Source organism: Scyliorhinus torazame, chromosome 16 (assembly GCF_047496885.1).
Source record: "Scyliorhinus torazame isolate Kashiwa2021f chromosome 16, sScyTor2.1, whole genome shotgun sequence".
Taxonomy (NCBI): Eukaryota; Metazoa; Chordata; class Chondrichthyes; order Carcharhiniformes; family Scyliorhinidae; genus Scyliorhinus; species Scyliorhinus torazame.
The window spans coordinates 86186776-86207564 of NC_092722.1; the positions used below are offsets into that span (position 1 = coordinate 86186776).

The following is a 20789-nucleotide window of genomic DNA, read 5'->3' on the forward strand; positions in this document are numbered from 1 at the left end:
CTCACACTCCTCCCAGTCTTTTGTCCGTCATAAATTCTCTGGTGTGTCAAAATACCACTCTCGCTTCTGGAAAGTCACTCACAGACAGGCCGGGTACAATACCCCAAACGTCACCCCCTTTTTAAAGAGGGCAGCCTTAATCCAGTTTAACCCGGCCCTCCTCTTCGCCAACTCCTCACCCACGTCCTGGTACACCCGCAGCTTGTCCCCTTCCCAGGTACATTTCCTGATCTGCCTCGCCCATCGAAGAATCTTCATGTTCAGAAAGTGGTGCAACCTGACACCATAGCTCTCCTGCCTGAGGCCGCCTCCTCAGTGTCCTGTGCGGCCACTCCACCTCCAGGGGCCGATCAAATACCCCTCCCCCACCAATTTCTCCAGTATCTTTACCACATACACTGCGGCCTACGCACCTTCAGTGCCTTCAGGCATCCTGACAATCCTTAGGTTTTGCCTTCTGGAGTGATTCTCCAAATCCTCCACCTTCTCCCTCAGCTTTTTCTGGCTCACCCGCATCACTCACACCTCAGCCACCAATGAGGCCAATTGCTCCTCGTGCTCCCCCACCACCGCCTCAACCTTCTGGATCGCCCGGCCCTGGGACTCCAGTCTCTACTCCACATGCTCAATCCCAGATCTCAATGGCTCCACCATCTTGGCCTGGTCTTCCAGGGCCTCTTTCCTCTGCTGCTGAAACCTATCATTCAGGTATTCCACCAACTGCTCCGTTGACCACTGAGCGGGCAACACAGCCCGCTTGCCCTCCGCCATCATTCCCTGTGGCGCACCACAAAAACGCTCCTGCTCCAACAACACTTTCTTTCTTGTAACGCTGATCCATGCACCAGAGGAGTATTACCTTCCCCAGGCACTCCTGTACCTTTTACACTCAAATATTTTGCCCTTCGAGCAGGGAAAAGACAAAACAAAATCCTCTTTGAGCGGGAGGCACCAAATGTGTGACCACTCGCCCTATGGCCTCCACCGAACGTCCAATTGCGGCCAATCTGAATGTGGCCTCAACTCCGTTTTTCCCATCTATCTCCCCCATAACCTTCGATTATACCTTGCCAATCAGAAATCTCTCTAACTCAGCCTCAAAAACATTCAGTGAATCCCCCCCTCACCCAATTGTTCTGTGCGGGAGACACCTCACCTCGTTCAAAAGGGAAAGGCCCCCTTATTCTGAAACTGTGCCCCCCCCCCCACCTGCCTCATTCTAGATCCCCCCTCACAAGGGGCGAGAAATCCTCTCAGCATCCACCCTGTCAAGCCCCACCCCAGTCAGGATCTTGTATGTCTCAATAAGATCGCCTCTCATTCTTCTGAACACCAATGGATGCAGGGCTCAACCTTTCCTTACAAGACAAGCCACCTTCATCCCAGGAATCAGCCCAGTCAACCTTCTCGGAACTGCCTCCAGTGCAAGTAAATCCTTCCTCAAAGCAAGGAGACCAAAAAATTGAGAAATATTTCAGCTGCGGAATTTCTAAGGCCCTGTGCAGTTGGAGCAAGACATCGCAGGAATCAGCTCGGTCAACCTTCTCTGATCTGCCGATCTACCTCCAATGGGAGTACGGAGACCAACGTAAATCAGGAGGCAAAAGCTGAGAAGTATTCCGGCTGCACACTTGCCAAGGGCCCTGTGTAGTTACAGGATCGTAGAATCTTACAGCACAGAAGGAGTCCATTCAGCTCATTGTGTCTGCACCAGCTCGCAAAAGAACAACCTAGCTAGTCCCATTCCCCAGCCCTATCTCTGCAGCACTCTAAATTAATCACTTTCAAATATATATCCAGCTCTCTTTTGAAACCTCCACCGCTCTCCCAGGCAGCGCATTCCAAACCCCAACAACTCTCTGAGTAAAGAAGTTTCTCCTCACCTCACTCCGAGCTCTCTTGCTGACCATCTTGAAATTGTGACCCCTAGTCACTGACATACCAATTAGTTGGAAACAGAATATCCTCCTTTACCCTGTCAAAATTGTTCAGAATTTTGAACACCTCAATAAGGTCGCCTCTTAATCTTCTCTGCTCGAAGGGGAACAAGCCCAATTTTTGAATCTTTTCTTGTATCTAAAATTCCTCACTCCTGGTATCATTCTAGTACATCTCCTCTATACTCTCTCCAGGGCTTTAACATCCTTCCTTAAATAAGGTGCACAGAACCGAACACAATATTCCAAATGTGGTCTGACCATTGATTTGCAGAGGTGTAGCATCACTTCCTTGCCTCTATAAACCCAAGGATCCTATAAGCCTGGGCAGCACGAAGGCACAGTAGTTAGCACTGCTGCCTCACAGAGCTGAGAACCTGGGTTCGATCCCAGCCCCGGGTCACTGTCCGTGTGGAGTTTGCACATTCTCTCCGTGTCTGCGTGGGTCTCACCTCCACAACCCAAAGATGCGCAGGGTAGGTGGATTGGCCACACTAAATTGCCCCTTAATTGGAAAAAAAGAATTGGGCACTCTAAATTTTTTTTTTAAGGATCCTACAAGTCTTCTTAACAACTCTTTCAACTTTCCTGGCCACCTTCAGCGAATTATGCACTTGAACCCTCAGGTCTCTCTGCTCCTGTACTCTTTTCAAAGTTGTATCATTGAGCCTATATTGTCTGCCCATGTTTCTTCTACCAAAATGTATTACCTCACATTTCTCTGCATTGAAAGTCATCTTTGAAGGGCAGGTGTCTGCCCATTTGGCCAACTTGTCAATGCAATGTCCCTCTGAAGTTGCTCAATGTCATCCTCGCAATTCACTATTCTCCCTAACTTAGTATCCTCTGCAAATTTAGAGATTTTGCCCTCAACACCCACTTCTAAATCATTTATATAAATCAGAAAAAGCAAGGGTCCCAACACTGAGCGCTGGGGAATACCACTTTCAACTCTTCTCCAGTCTGAGAAATGCCCATCTATACCTACTCTCTGTTACCTATTAGCCAACTTCTAATCCATGCTGCCAAGGACCCAGCAATTCCAACTATTTCTAATTTGCTAACCAACATGCTACGTGGTACGTTATCAAATGATTTTTGGAAGTCCAAATATACAACATCCACAACACTCATGATGTGTCACCTCATCAAAGAAAGCAATTACATTTGTCAGACATGACCTGCCCTTGACAAAGCCATGTTGACTGTCTAGTATTAACTTATTTTTCTCAAAGTATATATTTATTGTATCCTGTATTATGGCCTCCATCAGTTTTCCCAGTTGGAGCAAGATATTCTGGGAATCAATTCAGTCAACCTTCTCTGAACTGCCTCCAACACAAGTCAATACCTCCTTATAATAAGAAGACCAAAAACTGAGAAACACTCTGGCTGTGGACTCGCCAAGGGCCCTGTACAGTTGGATCAGGGCATCCCGGGAATCAGACCAGTGAACTGTCCCCACTGCGAGGACGTTTGCCCCTGAATAGGAAGAGGACCATGAGCTGAGAAGTACTTTGGCTGTGGACTCGCCACAGTCCCCGATATGGATTGGATTGGATTGGATTTGTTTATTGTCACTTGTACCGAGGTACAGTGAAAAGTTTTTTCTGCGAGCAGCTCAACAGATCATTAAGTACATGGGAAGGAAAGGGAATAAAAGAAAATACATAATAGGGCAACACAAGGTATACAATGTAACTACATAAGCACCGACATCGGATAAAGCATACAGGGTGGAGTGTTAATGAGGTCAGTCCATAAGAGGGTCATTTAGGAGTCTGGTAACAGCGGGGAAGAAGCTGTTTTTGAGTCTGTTCGTGCGTGTTCTCAGACTTTTGTATCTCCTGCCCGATGGAAGAAGTTGGAAGAGTGAGTAAGCCGGGTGGGAGGGGTCTTTGATTATGCTGCCCGCTTTCCCCAGGCAGCGGGAGGTGTAGATGGACTCAATGGATGGGAGGCAGGTTTGTATGATGGACTGGACAGTGTTCACAACTCTCTGAAGTTTCTTGCGGTCCTGGGCCGAGCAGTTGCCATACCAGGCTGTGATGCAGCCAGATAGGATGCTTTCTATGATGCATCTGTAAAAGTTTGTAAGGGTTAATGTGGACATGCTGAATTTCCTTAGTTTCCTGAGGAAGTATAGGCGCTGTTGTGCTTTCTTGGTGGTAGCGTCGACGTGGGTGGACCAGGACAGATTTTTGGAGATGCGCATCCCTAGGAATTTGAAACTGCTAACCATCTCCACCTCGGCCCCGTTGATGCTGACAGGGGTGTGTACAGTACTTTGCTGCCTGAAGTCAGTGACCAGCTCTTTAGTTTTGCTGGCTGTGGTGAATGTATAATTACTGATAATTCACCAGTGCACTATGTTATGTTATTAACCCTGTGGGCTCTACCTATGGGCCATTGTGTGGCTTCACCCACAGGGGATATGTTGGGGCATGTACGGGCTCCGCCCATGGATCCATCCCCTTTACAGGAAGTATAAGAGCTGCTGACCTGCGGGGCCGCCTTCAGTGTTGTACCGGTCACAGGCAGGCTCAGTTCTAAGCTGATTAAAACCACGGTTTACTTCTCCACGTGTCTTCGAGTGAATTGATGGTCGCATCAATTTAATCAGCTTAAAATACTACTATGGAATCAGCCCTCAAACCTGACAGACTGGAACTCGATTCACAGGCCGCGGAGGCGAAATAAATTTTTTCACATTGGCTTCGCTGCTTCAAGGCCTATCTCGCCGCGTCGTCTACGCCATCCGTCACTGACGAACAGAAGCTGAGCCTCCTCCACGCACGGGTGAGCCATCGCATTTCTGTCCAGCTCGACGAAGCCACTTGCTATACAGAGGCCCTCGCACTACTCGAACGCCTTTATGTGTGGCCTGTGAACGAGGTATACGCGCAACACGTCTTCACCACTCGCCGCCAGCGCCCCGCGGAGTCGCTAGATGATTACCTACGTGACCTCAAAGCCCTCGCGCGCAACTGTAACTACCAGGCCATTACGGCCACTCAGCACATGGAGCTCGCCATCCGAGACGTTTACGTGGTGGGGGTCCGATCGAACTACGTGAGACAGCGCCTGCTCGAAAAAGGGGCCCAGGACCTGGACGACACGGTAAAACTGGCTACCTCTCTGGAGGCCGCTTTTCAGAGCCTTACTGTGTTCCTGGCCGATCACGCGACCTCCACGTGGGCCCCCGACCCGAGACTACCCCAGGCCTGTGCCGCGCAGCCGCCCGCCCATCATGGGGGGGGGGCTACCCTGCTAATTTTGCGGCCAGTCCCAACACCCCCGACTGCACTGCCCGGCCCGTAACGCGAACTGCAGCAGCTGCGGGCGAAAAGGACACTTCGCCAAGGTCTGCCTGGCCAGGTCTAAGAACTCGAACTCACAGACCCGATCCACAGACTCACAGGCCCGCACACCCCGCAAGGTGGCAGCGTGTCTGCCGACTCCGCCTCCGCATAACACGTGCGACTCATGGGGGCCGCCATCTTGGCCATCCTCCCCCACGCAGCTGGCCACGTGCGATCCATGGGGGCCGCCATCTTGGGCGCCATCTTCCTCACCGCCCGCCACGCTCGACCAACGGGGGCCGCCATCTTGGCCGCCATCTGCTACGCCGCTCGACGCATACGACCTGCTCGGACAGCCATCGCGGGGCCGCCCCAGCACCTCCGATCACGCCACCGGCTACCCACACCTCAACGCGGTCACCCTGGACCAGTCGCGACCTAAGCACCTCCGGAGCTCCATGATGGCCATCCGGGTTAACGGGTACGAGACTCCCGGAACACAGAGAGCTTCATTCACCCGGACGCTGCTCGCTCCCAATATTCCCGACGCAACAAACCATATCCCTCGCCTCTGGGTCGCACTCGGTGCAAATCCAAGGGTGCACAACTGCAACCCTAGCGATACAGGGCGCTGAGTATGCTAATTTTCAACTATATGTGCTCCCAGACCTCTGCGCTCCTCTCCTTTTGGGACTCGACTTCCAGTGCAACCTCAGCAGACTAACTCTTAAGTTCGGGGGGCCCCTGCCCCCGCTCACCATATGCAGCCTTGCGACCCTAAAAATCGACCCGCCCTTCGCAAACCTCACCGCCGATTGCTAGCCAGTAGCCACCAGAAGCAGGCGGTATAGCATGCAGGACAGGACGTTCTTTAGGTCCGAGGTCCAGCGTCTCTTGCGGGAGGGGGTCATAGAGGCCAACAATAGCCCCTGGAGAGCTCAAGTGGTAGTCATCAAGACTGGGGAAAAGTTCCGGATGGTGGGTGATTACAGCCAGACCATTAACCGGTTTACGCAACTCGATGCGTACCCACTTCCCCGGATTGCAGACATGATAAATCAGATTGCGCACTACCGCATGTTCTCCACGGTAGATCTGAAGTCTGCATACCACCAGCACCCAATCCGCCCGGAGGTCCGTCACTACACGGCGTTTGAGGGAGACGGCCGCCTTTTCCATTTCCTCTGGGTCCCCTTCGGCGATGGACCGAATGGTGGACCAGTACGGGCTGCGGGCCACGTTTCCATACTTCCAGACAATGTCACCATCTGCGGCCATGATCAGCAGGACCACGACGCCAACCTCCAGCGATTTCCCTAAACCGCCCAAAAACTCAACCTCACCTGCAACAAGGAGAAATGCGGTTTCCGCACAACCAGGCTAGCCATCCTCGGCTACGTCGTGGAAAACGGAGTCCTAGGGCCCGACCCTGACCGTATGCGCCCCCTCCTACAACTCCCTCTCCCTCACTGTCCCAAGGCCCTGAAGAGGTGCCTTGGATTTTTCTCCTATTACGTCCAGTGGGTCCCCCAGTATGCGGCCAAAGCCCGGCCACTATTTAAGGCCACCCTCTTTCCACTGGCAGCCGGGGCTCGTCAGGCCTTCAACTGCATCAAGGTGGGTGGTGAGGGATATCACTGGTGTCCCCGCTGACTATACCTGCGGGAAGTGCACCCAACTTCAGCTCCTCAAAGACCGTGTTTGGGAACTGGAGCTGAAGATGGATGAACTTTGGATCATCCGGGAGGAAGAGGGGGTGATTGAGAAGAGTTACAGGGAGGTAACCACACCCAAGGTACAGGACAAGAATAGCTGGGTTACAGTCGGGGAAAAAAACAAACAGGCAGACAGTGCAGGGATCCCTTGTGGCCGTTCCCCTTCAAAACAAGTATACCGTTTTGGATGCTGTTGGGGGGGATGACCTACCGGGGGAAGGCCCTAGCGGCCAGGTCTCTGGCACCGAGTCTGGCTCTGGGGCTCAGAAGGGAAGGGGGGAGAATAGAAAAGCAATAGTTGTAGGAGATTCAATGGTTAGGGGAATAGATAGGAGATTCTGTGGTCGCGAGCGAGACTCCCGGAAGGTATGTTGCCTCCCGGGTGCCAGGGCCAGGGATGTCTCGGATCGTGTCTTCAGGATCCTTAAGGGGGAGGGGGAGCAGCCAGAAGTCGTGGTGCACATTGGTACCAACGACATAGGTAGGAAAAGGGGTGTGGAGGTAATAAACAAGTTTAGGGAGTTAGGCTGGAAGTTAAAAGCCAGGACAGACAGAGTTGTCATCTCTGGTTTGTTGCCGGTGCCACGTGATAGCGAGGCTAGGAATAGGGAGAGAGTGCAGTTGAACACGTGGCTGCAGGAATGGTGTAGGAGGGAGGGCTTCAGGTATTTGGATAATTGGAGCGCATTCTGGGGAAGGTGGGACCTGTACAAGCAGGACGGGTTGCATCTGAACCAGAGGGGCACCAATATCCTGGGAGGGAGGTTTGCTAGTACTCTTCGGGAGGGTTTAAACTAATTTGGCAGGGGAATGGGAACCGGATTTGTAGTCCAGCAACTAAGGTAGCCGATATTCAGGACGCCAAAGCGTGTAATGAGGCAGTGGGGAAGGGAACACTGACAAAGGAGAGTACTTGCAGGCACGGAGATGGGTTGAAGTGTGTATACTTCAACGCAAGAAGCATCAGGAATAAGGTGGCTGAACTTAAGGCATGGATCAGTACTTGGGACTATGATGTGGTGGCCATCACGGAAACTTGGATAGAAGAGGGGCAGAAATGGTTGTTGGAGGTCCCTGGTTATAGATGTTTCAATAAGATTAGGGAGGGTGATAAAAGAGGTGGGGGGGTGGCATTATTAATTAGAGATAGTATAACAGCTGCAGAAAGGCAGTCCGAGGAGTATCACCCTATTGAGGTAGTATGGGTTGAAGTCAGAAATAGGAAAGGAGCAGTCACCTTGTTAGGAGTTTTCTATAGGCCCCCCAATAGTAGCAGAGATGTGGAGGAACAGATTGGGAAACAGATTTTGGAAAGGTGCAGAAGTCATAGGGTAGTAGCCATGGGCGACTTTAACTTCCCAAATATTGAGTGGAAACTCTTTAGATGAAATAGTTTGGATGGGGTGGTGTTTGTGCAGTGTGTCCAGGAAGCTTTTCTAACTCAGTATGTAGATTGTCCGACCAGAGGAGGGGCAATATTGGATTTAGTACTTGGTAATGAACCAGGGCAAGTGATAGATTTGTTAGTGGGGGAGCATTTTGGAGATAGTGACCACAATTCTGTGACTTTCACTTTAGTAATGGAGAGGGATAGGTACGTGCAACAGGGCAAGGTTTACAATTGGGGGAAGGGTAAATACGATGTTGTCAGACAAGAATTGAAGTGCATAAGTTGGGAACATAGGCTGGCAGGGAAGGACACAAGTGAAATGTGGAACTTGTTCAAGGAACAGGTGCTACGCGTCCTTGATATGTATGTCCCTGTCAGGCAGGGAAGAGATGGTCGAGTGAGGGAACTATGGTTGACAAGAGAGGTTGAATCTCTTGTTAAGAGGAAAAAGGAGACTTATGTCAGGCTGAGGAAACAAGGTTCAGACAGGGCATTGGAGGGATACAAGATAGCCAGGAAGGAACTGAAGAAAGGGATTAGGAGAGCTAAGAGAGGGCATGAACAATCTTTGGCGGGTAGGATCAAGGAAAACCCCAAGGCACACATATGTGAGAAATATGAGAATGACTAGAGCGAGGGTAGGTCTGATCAAGGACAGTAGCGGGAGATTGTGTATTGAGTCTGAAGAGGTAGGAGAGGTCTTGAACGAGTACTTTTCTTCTGTATTTACAAATGAGAGGGGCGATATTGTTGGAGAGGACAGTGTGAAGCAGATTGGTAAGCTCGAGGAAATACTTGTTGGGAAGGAAGATGTGTTAGGCATTTTGAAAAACTTGAGGATAGACAAGTCCCCCGGGCCTGACGGGATATATCCAAGGATTCTATGGGAAGCAAGAGATGAAATTACAGAGCCGTTGGCAACGATCTTTTCATCCTCACTGTCAACAGGGGTGGTACCAGGGGATTGGAGAGTGGCGAATGTCGTGCCCCTGTTCAAAAAAGGGACTAAGGGTAACCCTGGGAATTACAGGCCAGTTAGTCTTACTTCGGTGGTTGGCAAAGTAATGGAAAGGGTACTGAAGGATAGGATTTCTGAGCATCTGGAAAGACACTGCTTGATTAGGGATAGTCAGCACGGATTTGTGAGGGGTAGGTCTTGCCTTACAAGTCTTATTGAATTCTTTGAGGAGGTGACCAAGCATGTGGATGAAGGTAAAGCAGTGGATGTAGTGTACATGGATTTTAGTAAGGCATTTGATAAGATTCCCCATGGTAGGCTTATGCAGAAAGTAAGGAGGCATGGGATAGTGGGAAATTTGGCCAGTTGGATAACGAACTGGCTAACCGATAGAAGTCAGAGAGTGGTGGTGGATGGCAAATATTCAGCCTGGATCCCAGTTACCAGTGGCGTACCGCAGGGATCAGTTCTGGGTCCTCTGCTGTTTGTGATTTTCATTAATGACTTGGATGAGGGAGTTGAAGGGTGGGTCAGTAAATTTGCAGACGATACGAAGATTGGTGGAGTTGTGGCTAGTAAGGAGGGCTGTTGTCGGCTGCAAAGAGACATAGATAGGATGCAGAGCTGGGCTGAGAAGTGGCAGATGGAGTTTAACCCTGAAAAGTGTGAGGTTGTCAATTTTGGAAGGACAAATATGAATGTGGAATACAGGGTTAACGGTAGAGTTCTTGGCAATGTGGAGGAGCAGAGAGATCTTGGGGTCTATGTTCATACATCTTTGAAAGTTGCCACTCAAGTGGATAGAGCTGTGAAGAAGGCCTATGGTGTGCTCGCGTTCATTAACAGAGGGATTGAATTTAAGAGCCGTGAGGTGATGATGCAGCTGTACAAAACTTTGGTAAGGCCACATTTGGAGTACTGTGTACAGTTCTGGTCGCCTCATTTTAGGAAGGATGTGGAAGCTTTGGAAAAGGTGCAAAGGAGATTTACCAGGATGTTGCCTGGAATGGAAAGTAGGTCTTACGAAGAAAGGTTGAGGGTGCTAGGCCTTTTCTCATTAGAACGGAGAAGGATGAGGAGCGACTTGATAGAGGTTTATAAGATGATCAGGGGAATAGATAGAGTAGACAGTCAGAGACTTTTTCCCCGGGTGGAACAAACCATTACAAGGGGACATAAATTTAAGGTGAAAGGTGGAAGATATGGGAGGGATATCAGAGGTAGGTTCTTTACCCAGAGAGTAGTGGGGGCATGGAATGCACTGCCTGTGGAAGTAGTTGAGTCGGAAACATTAGGGACCTTCAAGCAGCTATTGGATAGGTACATGGATTACGGTAAAATGATATAGTGTAGATTTATTTGTTCTTAAGGGCAGTACGGTAGCATTGTGGATAGCACAATTGCTTCACAGCTCCAGGGTCCCAGGTTCGATTCCGGCTTGGGTCACTGTCTGTGCGGAGTCTGCACGTCCTCCCCGTGTCTGCGTGGGTTTCCTCCGGGTGCTCCGGTTTCCACCCACAGTCCAAAGATGTGCAGGTTAGGTGAATTGGCCAAAGATAAATTGCCCTTAATGTCCAAAATTGCCCTTGGTGTTGGGTGGAGGTGTTGAGTTTGGGTAGCGTGCTCTTTCCAAGAGCCGGTGCAGACTCAAAGGGCCGAATGGCCTCCTTCTGCACTGTAAATTCAATGATAATCTATGATTAATCTAGGACAAAGGTTCAGCACAACTTCGTGGGCCGAAGGGCCTGTTCTGTGCTGTATTTTCTATGTTCTATGTTAAGGCGGACATCGCCAAAGCTGCGATGCGCGCGGTGGACGAGTCCGTCCCCTTCCAGGTGGAGAGCGATGCCTCAGAGGTCGCTCTCGCCGCCACCCTCAACCAAGCAGGCAGACCGGTAGCGTTTTTTTCACGCACCCTCACCACCTCCGAAATTCAACACTCCTTGGCCGAAAAAGAAGCCCAAGCCATCGAGGAAGCCGTGCGGCACTGGAGGCACTACCTCGCTGGTACGAGGTTTACCCTCGTCACCGACCAACGATCGGTTGCCTTCATGTTTGACAATACGCAGCGGGGCAATATCAAGAATGATAAGATCTTGAGGTGGAGAATCAAACTCTCCACCTATATCTACGATATAGTATATTGTCCTGGGAAGCTCAACGAGCCTCCAGATGCCCTGGGCCGCAGCACATGTGCCAGTGCGCAAGATGACCGACTACGGGCTATCACGATGACCTCTGCCACCCGGGGGTCACCCGGCTCGCCCATTACATCAAGGCCCGCAACCTGCCCTACTCCACCGAGGAGGTCAGAGCTATAACCAGAGACTGCCAAATCTGATCGGAGTGTAAACCGCACTTCTATCGACCGGATAAGGCCCACCTGGTAAAGGCATCCCGGCCCTTTGAACGCCTCAGTATCGATTTCAAAGGGCCCCTCCCCTCCAATAACCGCAACACGTACTTCCTTAACATCATAGATGAGTTCTCCCGCTTCCCGTTTGCCATCCCCTGCCCTGATATGACCACCCCCATTGTCATTAAACCCTGCATAGTGTCTTCACCCTGCTTGGTTTCCCCAGTTATGTCCACAGCGACAGGGGCTCGTCGTTCATGAGCGACGAACTGCGTCAGTACCTGCTCAGTAAGGGCATCGCCTCGAGCAGGATACCAGACTACCAGTTATAACCCCAGGTGAAACGGACAGGTGGAGAGGGAGAACGCGACGGTCTGGAAGACCGTCCTACTGACCCTGCGGTCCAGGAATCTCCCAGTTTTTTACTGGCAGGAGGTCCTCCCGATGCGCTCCACTCTATTAGGTCCCTCCTTTGCACGGCCACAAACCAGACTCATGACCTGTTGTTTGTTTTCCCTAGGGGAGCTACCTCAGGGGCCTCGCTTCCACCCTGGCTGATGACACCGGGTCCAGTCCTCCTCCGAAAACATGTCCGGAGCCATAAGACCGACCCCCTGGTAGAGAGGGTCCAGCCCCTGCACTCCAACCCACACTATGCGTACGTCGAACACCCCGATGGCCGGCAAGATACCGTCTCCCTCTGGGACCTGGCGCCCGCAGGCTCCAACTCCACTCCCACTACTGCATCCCCCACACTATGTCCCGTCCAACCTCCCATGTTCAGCGCCCCCACCCCTATATGGTTCCCGCGCTCCCTCCCACCCGCCGCACCGGTCCACAAGAATGAAGCTCCGGAAGAGCCGCTCCCGGAGTCCACGCCTGTGCCTGCTCCGGACCCACTTCCACAGCCACCCGAAGCGGCTGCAACACCAGTGCTTCGGCGGTCGCTACGTACGATCCGGGCACCGGACCGACTGAATCTATGAGCCCGTCACCTCCGCCGGACTTCATTTTTAAACAGGGGGTGAATGTGGCGAATGTATAAATACTGATAATTCACCAGTGCACTGTGTTATGTTGTTAACCCTTTGGGCTCTACCTATGGGCCACTGTGTGGCTTCACCCACAGGGGATATGTTGGGACATGTATGGGCTCCACCCCCTTTACAGGAAGTATAAGAGCTGCGGGGCCGCCTTCAGTGATGTACCGGTCACAGGCAGGCTCAGTTCTAAGCTGATTAAAACCATGGTTTACTTCTCCACGTGTCTTCGAGTGAATTGATGGTCGCATCACTGGCATTGAGGGAGAGATTGTTGTCGCTGCACCACTCCACTAGTCTCTCTATCTCCCTCCTGTATTCTGACTCGTCGTTATTCGAGATCCGGCCCACTATGGTCGATTCGTCAGCAAACTTGTAGATGGAGTTGGAACCAAATTTTGCCAATCAGTCGTGTGTGTACAGGGAGTAGAGTAGGGGGCTAAGTATGCAGCCTTGCGGGGCCCCGGTGTTGAGGACTATTGTGGAGGAGGTGTTGTTCATTCTTACTGATTGTGGTCTATTGGTCAGAAAATCAAGGATTCAGTTGCAGAGTGGGGAGCCAAGTGCTAGGTTTTGGAGCTTTGATATGAGTTTGGCTGGGATTATGGTGTTGAAGGCGGAGCTGTAGTCAATAAATAGGAGTCTGATGTAGGAGTCCTTGTTGTTGAGATGCTCTAGGAATGAGTGTCGGGCCAGGGAAATGGCACCTGCTGTGGACCGGTTGCGATGGTATGTGAATTGCAGTGGACCAAGGCATTCTGGGAGTATGGAGGTGATGCGCTTCATCATCAACCTCTCGAAGCACTTCATTACGACTGAGTTCAGGGCTACCGGACGGTCATTTAAAAAAAATAATTAATTTTTATTAAAGGTTTTCATAAAATATCAATAACAAAATGAGAAAGAAAAAAAGAACCCAACAGGGTTAAGTACAAAACACAATCTAAAAAAGCAACCCCCCAAACCCCTCCCCCCTGTACCTAAATAATAAATTAACATTAACACCCCGACTTAAGACAACAGGTGTATACACCCCCTCAGACCCTTCCAGTGTAAATAACATAAACAAAAATAAAGTAACCCCCCCGCCCCCGAGCTGCTGCTGCCATTGACCAATGTCTATCATTCTGCCAGAAAGTCTAAGAACGGTTGCCACCGCCTAAAGAACCCTTGTACCGACCCTCTCAAGGCGAATTTCACCCTCTCCAATTTAATGAACCCTGCCATATCGCTGATCCAGGATTCCACGTTTGGGGGCCCCGTATCTTTCCACTGAAGGAGAATCCTTCGCCGGGCTACCAGGGACGCAAAGGCCAGAATTCCGGCCTCTTTCGCCTCCTGCACTCCCGGCTCCTCTGCCACCCCAAATATTGCGAGCCCCCAGCCCGGTTTGACCCTGGATCCTACCACCCTCGACACCGTCCTCGCTACGCCCTTCCAAAATTCCTCCAGCGCTGGGCATGCCCAGAACATATAGGTGTGATTTGCTGGGCTCCCTGAGCACCTAACACACCTGTCCTCACCCCCAAAGAACCTGCTCATCCTTGTCCCGGTCATGTGTGCCCTGTGCAGCACCTTAAACTGTATGAGGCTGAGCCTCGCGCATGAAGAGGAAGAGTTCACCCTCCCTAGGGCATCTGCCCAAGTCCCCTCTTCGATCTCCTCTCCCAACTCCTCCTCCCACTTACCTTTCAACTCCACCACCGAGGCCTCCTCCTCCTCCTGCATCACCTGGTAAGTTTCCGAGATCTTCCCCACTCCCACCCACCCCCCCGAGAGCACCCTGTCCTGTACTGTGTGTGGCAGTAGCCGTGGGAATTCCACCCCCTGCCGTCTGGCAAACGCCCTTACCTGTAAGTACCTGAAGGTGTTCCCCGGGGGGAGCCCGTACTTCTCCTCCAGCTCACCCAAGCTCGCGAACTTCCCGTCCACAAACAGGTCACCCAACTTTCGTATGCCTGCCCTGTGCCACCCCGAAAACCCTCCACCTGTTCTTCCTGGGGCGAACTGGTGGTTCCCCCGTAATGGGGTCCACGCCGAGGCCCTAACTTCCCCCGTATGCCGCCTCCACTGCACCCAAATTTTGAGGGCTGCCACCACCACCGGGCTCGTGGTATACTCCTTGGAGGGAGCGGCAGCGGCGCCGTTGCCAGCGCCCCCAGACTCGTACCCACACAGGGCGCCGTCTCCAGCCTCTTCCATGCAGCCCCCTCCCCCTCCATCACCCACTTGCGCACCATTGTCGCATTGGCGGCCCAGTAGTACCCACAGAGGTTGGGCAGCGCCAGCCCCCCCCCTATCTCTACTCCGCTCCAGGAACACCCTTCTCACCATCGGAGTCCCTCGCGCCCACACTAACCCCATTATACTCCTGTTAACCCGCCTGAAAAAAGCCTTCGGGATAAACACGGGGAGGCACTGGTACAGGAACAAAAACCTTGGGTGCACCGTCATTTTGACTGACTGCACCCTACCCGTCAGGGACAGCGGCAACACGTCCCACCTCTTGAACTCCTCCATTTGCTCCACCAGCCTTGTAAAGTTAAGCCTATGCAGGGCCCCCCAGCTCCTGGCCACCTGGACCCCCAAATATCTGAAGCTCCTCTCCGCCCTTTTTAGTGGGAGCTCGCCAATCCCCCTCTCCTGGTCCCCTAGCTGAACTACAAACAGCTCGCTCTTCCCCATATTGAGCTTGTACCCCGAAAAGTCCCCGAATTCCCTAAGGATCCTCATTACCTCTGGCATTCCTCCCACCGGGTCCGCCACATACAGCAGCAGGTCGTCCGCATAAAGCGACACCCTATGCTCCTCCCCACCCCGCACCAACCCCCTCCAGTTCCTCGACTCTCTCAGTGCCATAGCCAGGGGTTCAATCGCCAGTGCGAAGAGCAGGGGGGACAGGGGACACCCCTGTCTCGTCCCTCGGTGCAACCGAAAGTACTCGGACCTCTTCCTATTTGTGGCCACACTCGCCATCGGGACCTCATACAACAGCCTAACCCACCTGACAAACCCCTCCCCAAACCCGAACCTCTTCAGCACCTCCCACAGGTACCCCCACTCTACCATTTCGAAGGCTTTCTCAGCATCCATCGCCACCACTATCTCCGCCTCCCCCTCCCTCGCCGGCATCATGATAACGTTCAAAAGCCTCCGCACATTCGCGTTCAACTGTCTCCCCTTCACAAACCCCGTCTGGTCTTCATGGTTCAATCTGCGGCAGACAATCCTCAATCCTCGTGGCTAAGACCTTCGCCAGCACCTTGGCATCTACATTTAGCAAGGAAATCGGTCTGTAAGACCCACATTGCAGGGGATCCTTGTCCCGCTTCAGGATCAAGGAGATCAGTGCCCGGGACATCGTCGGGGGTAAAGCCCCCCCTTCCCTTGCCTCATTGAAGGTCCTAACTAACAGCGGGCCCAACAGGTCCATATATTTTTTATAGAACTCGACCGGGAAACCGTCCGGCCCCGGTGCCTTCCCCGCCTGCATGCTTCCTATCCCTTTGATCAGCTCCTCCAGCCCAATCGGGGCCCCCAATCCCACTACCAGTCCCTCTTCCACCTTTGGAAACCTCAATTGGTCCAGGAAACGGCCCATCCCTCTCTCCTCCCGTGGGGGCTCGGATCGGTACAATTCCTCGTAGAAGTCCCTGAAGACCCCATTGATGCCAACCCCACTCCGCACCACGCTCCCTCCCCTGTCCTTAACTCCCCCGATCTCCCTAGCTGCGTCCCGCTTCCGAAGCTGATGCGCCAGCATCCGGCTTGCCTTTTCCCCTGGGCCTTCCTCCACTGCACCTCCGCCTTCCTGGTGGTCACCAGGTCGAATTCGGCCTGGAGGCTGCGCCTCTTCCTCAACAATCCTTCCTCAGGTTCTTCCGCATACCTCCTGTCTACCCTCACCATCTCCCCCACAAGCCTCTCCCTCTCCCCCCGTTCCCTCCGCTCCTTGTGGGCCCTGATGGAGATCAGCTCTCCCCTCACCACCGCCTTCAGTGCCTCCCATACCATCCCCACTCAGACCCCCCCGTTGTCGTTGGTCTCCAAGTACCTCTCTGTACTTCCTCGGACCCGCTCGCTCACCTCCTCGTCCGCCAACAGCCCCACCTCCAAGCGCCACAGCGGGCGCTGGTCCCTCTCCTCCCCCATCTCCAAGTCCACCCAATGCGGGGCGTGGTCTGAAATGGCTATTGCCGAATACTCGGTATCCTCTGCTCTCGCTATCAGCGCCCTACTCAAAATGAAAACGTCGATTCGAGAATAAGCCTTATGGACATGTGAGAAGAATGAAAATTCCCTCGCCCCCGGCCGTGCAAATCTCCAAGGGTCCACCCCTCCCATTTGGTCCATAAATCCCCTCAACACTCTAGCCGCCGCCGGCTTCCTACCCGTCCTAGACCTGGAGCGATCCAGTGCACGATCCAACACCGTGTTAAAGTCTCCCCCCATTATCAGGCCCCCTACTTCCAAGTCTGGGATCCTACCCAACATACGCTGCATAAAACCCGCATCGTCCCAGTTCGGAGCATACACATTGACCAGTACCACCCTCTCTCCCTGCAACTTACCACTTACCATTATGTACCTACCGCCATTATCTGCCACAATGCTCGACGCCTCGAATGACACCTTCTTTCCCACCAAGATCGCCACCCCTCGATTTTTGGCATCTAGCCCCGAGTGAAACACCTGACCTACCCACCCTTTCCTCAGTCTTACCTGGTCTGCCACCTTCAGGTGTGTCTCCTGGAGCATAACCACATCCGCCCTGAGCCCCTTCAGGTGCGCGAACACGCGGGCCCGCTTAACCGGCCCATTCAGTCCCCTTACATTCCAGGTTATCAGCCGGATCAGGGGGCTACCCGCCCCCCTCCCCCGCCGACTAGCCACGACCCCTCCTCGGCCAGCCACGCGCCTGCACCCCACACCCGGCCCGTTCCCCACAGCAGCATACCCCCGTCTCGACCCACCCCACTCGCTCCAGCTCCTCCTTGATCTTAGCAGCAGCAACTCGATCCTCCTCCCCCCACCCCCGGCTAGGACCCATCCTAGCTGGTTTACTCCCCCCATTGCACTTCCGCAAGTCAGCTGACTCCTGCTGACCCCGGCCACTCCCGCCTCCCCTTCGACTCCACCCATTATGTGGCACACCCTCCTCTCCTGCTCCCCATTCACAGGCTCTCCCCCTCCGTTCTAAGCGCGGGAAACAATCCTCGCTTCCCCGTCCCGGTCCCGCACCCCCCCAGTCTTTGGCGCGGGAAAGAATCCCGCGCTCTCCACCTATCAGGCCCCACCACCAACCAAAACAGTGCCCAACCCGCCCCATCCACCCTCCCCAACCCGAAAGAGAAAAACACAGAGAAAAATAAACCCAAAACAATGCAAAGGCCCCCCCACGAACCAAAAATAGGCATAACATATCCACCGCAGTCCCCAATCGCCCATCCCGACCCTCAGTCTGTGTCCAGCTTCTCAGCCTGAACAAAGGCCCACGCCTCCTCCGGAGACTCAAAATAATGGTGCCGGTCCTTGTAGGTAACCCACAGTCGCGCCGGCTGCAACGTGCCAAACTTCACCCCCTTCCTGTGCAGCACCGCCTTCGCTCGATTGTACCCGGCCCTCCTCTTCGCCACCTCCGCACTCCAGTCCTGATATATCCGAACCTCTGCGTTCTCCCACCTGCTGCTCCTCTCCTTCTTGACCCACCTGAGCACACACTCCCGATCGACGAACCGATGGAACCGCACCAGCACCGCCCGCGGAGGCTCGTTAGCCTTGGGCCTCCTCGCCAACACTCTATGGGCCCCTTCCAGTTCCAGGGGCCCCTGGAAGGACCCCGCTCCCATCAGCGAGTTTAACATGGTGACCACATAGGCCCCCAAGTCATAAGATTGTCATAAGATCCCCAAACAGCATTGTCATAAGATCCCCAAACCCTAATTTCTCACTCTCTGTGACCAAATCTCGCCCCCTTCCCTGAGGGATAGGGAGGTCCCTGAGGGTAGGGTAAAGGTTTCTGTCTAACTCACCCCTCCCCCCAACACCAAAACAGGAATTTATCACTCACAGTGCGCTCCAAGGTGTACAGGTAGTGATCGGCATCACGGAGCTTCACTTCTATATCTGCGGCAGATCTTTCTGTCCAGTTCCAATTCTGCAATATCGCGAACAGATCTTCTTTCCTGTGGGGAAGGGCAGTAGGAGGTGTTGGCAGTGTGTGTGCGAGAGAGAGAGGGACTTACAATAACCAAAATTGTCACAACCACCAAACCCTCGAATGTTCAGTAGCTAGGTGGGCGCTGAGTGTGGGAGAAATTAAATTCCACAACATCTCACTCTCTCTTGCTGTCTCTCTTTTTTCGTCACTCCCCCACCCCCTCCTCTCCCTTTCTTCATCTCTCTCTCTCTCTCTCTCTCCCTGTCAATTTCTGTCTCTCTCTGTCTCTATCCCTCTCCATTAAACACTCTCTCTGTGCCACTCTCTGTTTCTCTCCTAGTCAGAGGCAGAGAATCAGAATCACAGAATAATTCAGTGCAGAAATGGCCCTTCGGCCCATTGAGTCTGCACCGACACATGAAAAACATCTGACCTGCCCCCCTAATCCCATTTGGCAGCACTTGGCGCATAGCCTTAAATGTTATGACGTGCCAAGTGCTCATCCAGGTTTGTTTTAAAGAATGTGAGGCACCCTCCCAGGCAGTGCATTCCAAACCATCACCACTCTCTGGGTAAAAAGGGTTTTCCTCAAATCCCCCTAAACCTCCATGCACCTCACCTTGAACCTTCATAACTGACCCTTCAACTAAGGGTCTCACTCTCTCCCCAGTCACTCTCTCCAACTCTGTCTCTCTCTCTCTCTCTCTCTAACTCGCCTCCTGTCCCTCTTTCCCTCTCTGTTTCTCTCTCTCTCTCTTTCTCACAGTCTCTCTCTCCGACACTTTCTGTCTCTCTCTTCCACTGTCTCCATTTATCTATCTCAGTCTAAGTCTCTCTGACTGTCTCTCTCTCCGACTGACCCTCTCTGCCGCTCTCCCTCTGTATGACTCCCTCTTTCTGTCTCTCTCCCTCTCTGTCTGACTCTCTCTCTTGCTCTGTCTGACTCTCACTTTCTCTGTCTCTCCATCTCTCCCTCTCTGTCTCTCTCTCTCCCTTTCTCTCTCTCTCCCTCCCTCTATCTCCTTGTCTCTGGTGCTCCTCTGACCAGTCCCTGGAGGTCAGAGGAGTTATTCACAGATGACCTCCAGCACAAAGTTATCCTTTTGCATAATGGGGAGTAGTGACCATCTTGTGGATAACATATGGCCCTCCCAGAGAATGTGATGAATGTAGAAATTTCAGATATATTGTGTTATAGGTATTTAGTTCAGTAAAGGTTAAAATCATGGGTTAGAGTAGTGTTTTTAAGAGGGGAGGTGAGATGAATGTAGGAATTTCAGATATATTGGGCAAGATTCTCTTTCCTGCTGCATCTGTGGTGCTGTGTGCCACTGCCGGCAGCGAGATCCCTCACCCCGGCAGCCGGCCAATGGAGTTTCCCATTCTAGGCACCCCCACGCCGTCGGGAAATCCACGGGCGTGAGTGCGCTGCCGGCAAAACAGAGGACCCCGCCGACGGAGAATCCAGCCCATTGTATTTTACTTATTTGGAGCAGTAAGGGTTAAAAACCTGGATTGATGTGTGTATGTCTGCTGCAGTCGTGTTTTATAACTGTGTGGAAAGATCGTGGGAGCTAGGGGTGCAATTAAAGCATCGCAAAAGCTTGGATCAGTGGAACTTCTTTTGAATTAAGGGGGAGTTCCCTGTGGGTTTAATTAAATTTCAGCTTGGTAAGATGATGCAATTAATGGGAGCTAAGGTACCAGGCATTTTGCACAAAAACAGTTTTAGTTTAGCAGGAGTTAGGCATCTGTTCCCACTGCCGTTCATTAAAAAGATATGTCTGTAGACAGGTGAGCAACTTGTTCCAAGCAGTTCAGAGTTGTGTGACTGGAAGGTGAGCTGAAACAAGCTGAGAAGCAGCTTCTGAAGAAATGCAGCCAGAATCTCTGCATGGTTCTGACAGGATTCAGATCTTCCCTTTAAAATA

The 20789-nt window shown here is 52.5% G+C and overlaps 1 protein-coding gene across 1 annotated transcript in view; it reads right to left on the reverse strand.

Annotated features, from left to right (window-relative positions):
• The window catches only part of LOC140392923 (putative DBH-like monooxygenase protein 2), a 289303-nt gene that overhangs the window by 26069 nt on the left and 242445 nt on the right, over positions 1–20789 (reverse strand). The window contains exon 12 of the mRNA XM_072478705.1: positions 18769–18883. Within this exon, the coding sequence (XP_072334806.1) occupies positions 18769–18883 (115 nt within the window). The remainder of the gene's footprint in view (positions 1–18768; positions 18884–20789) is intronic.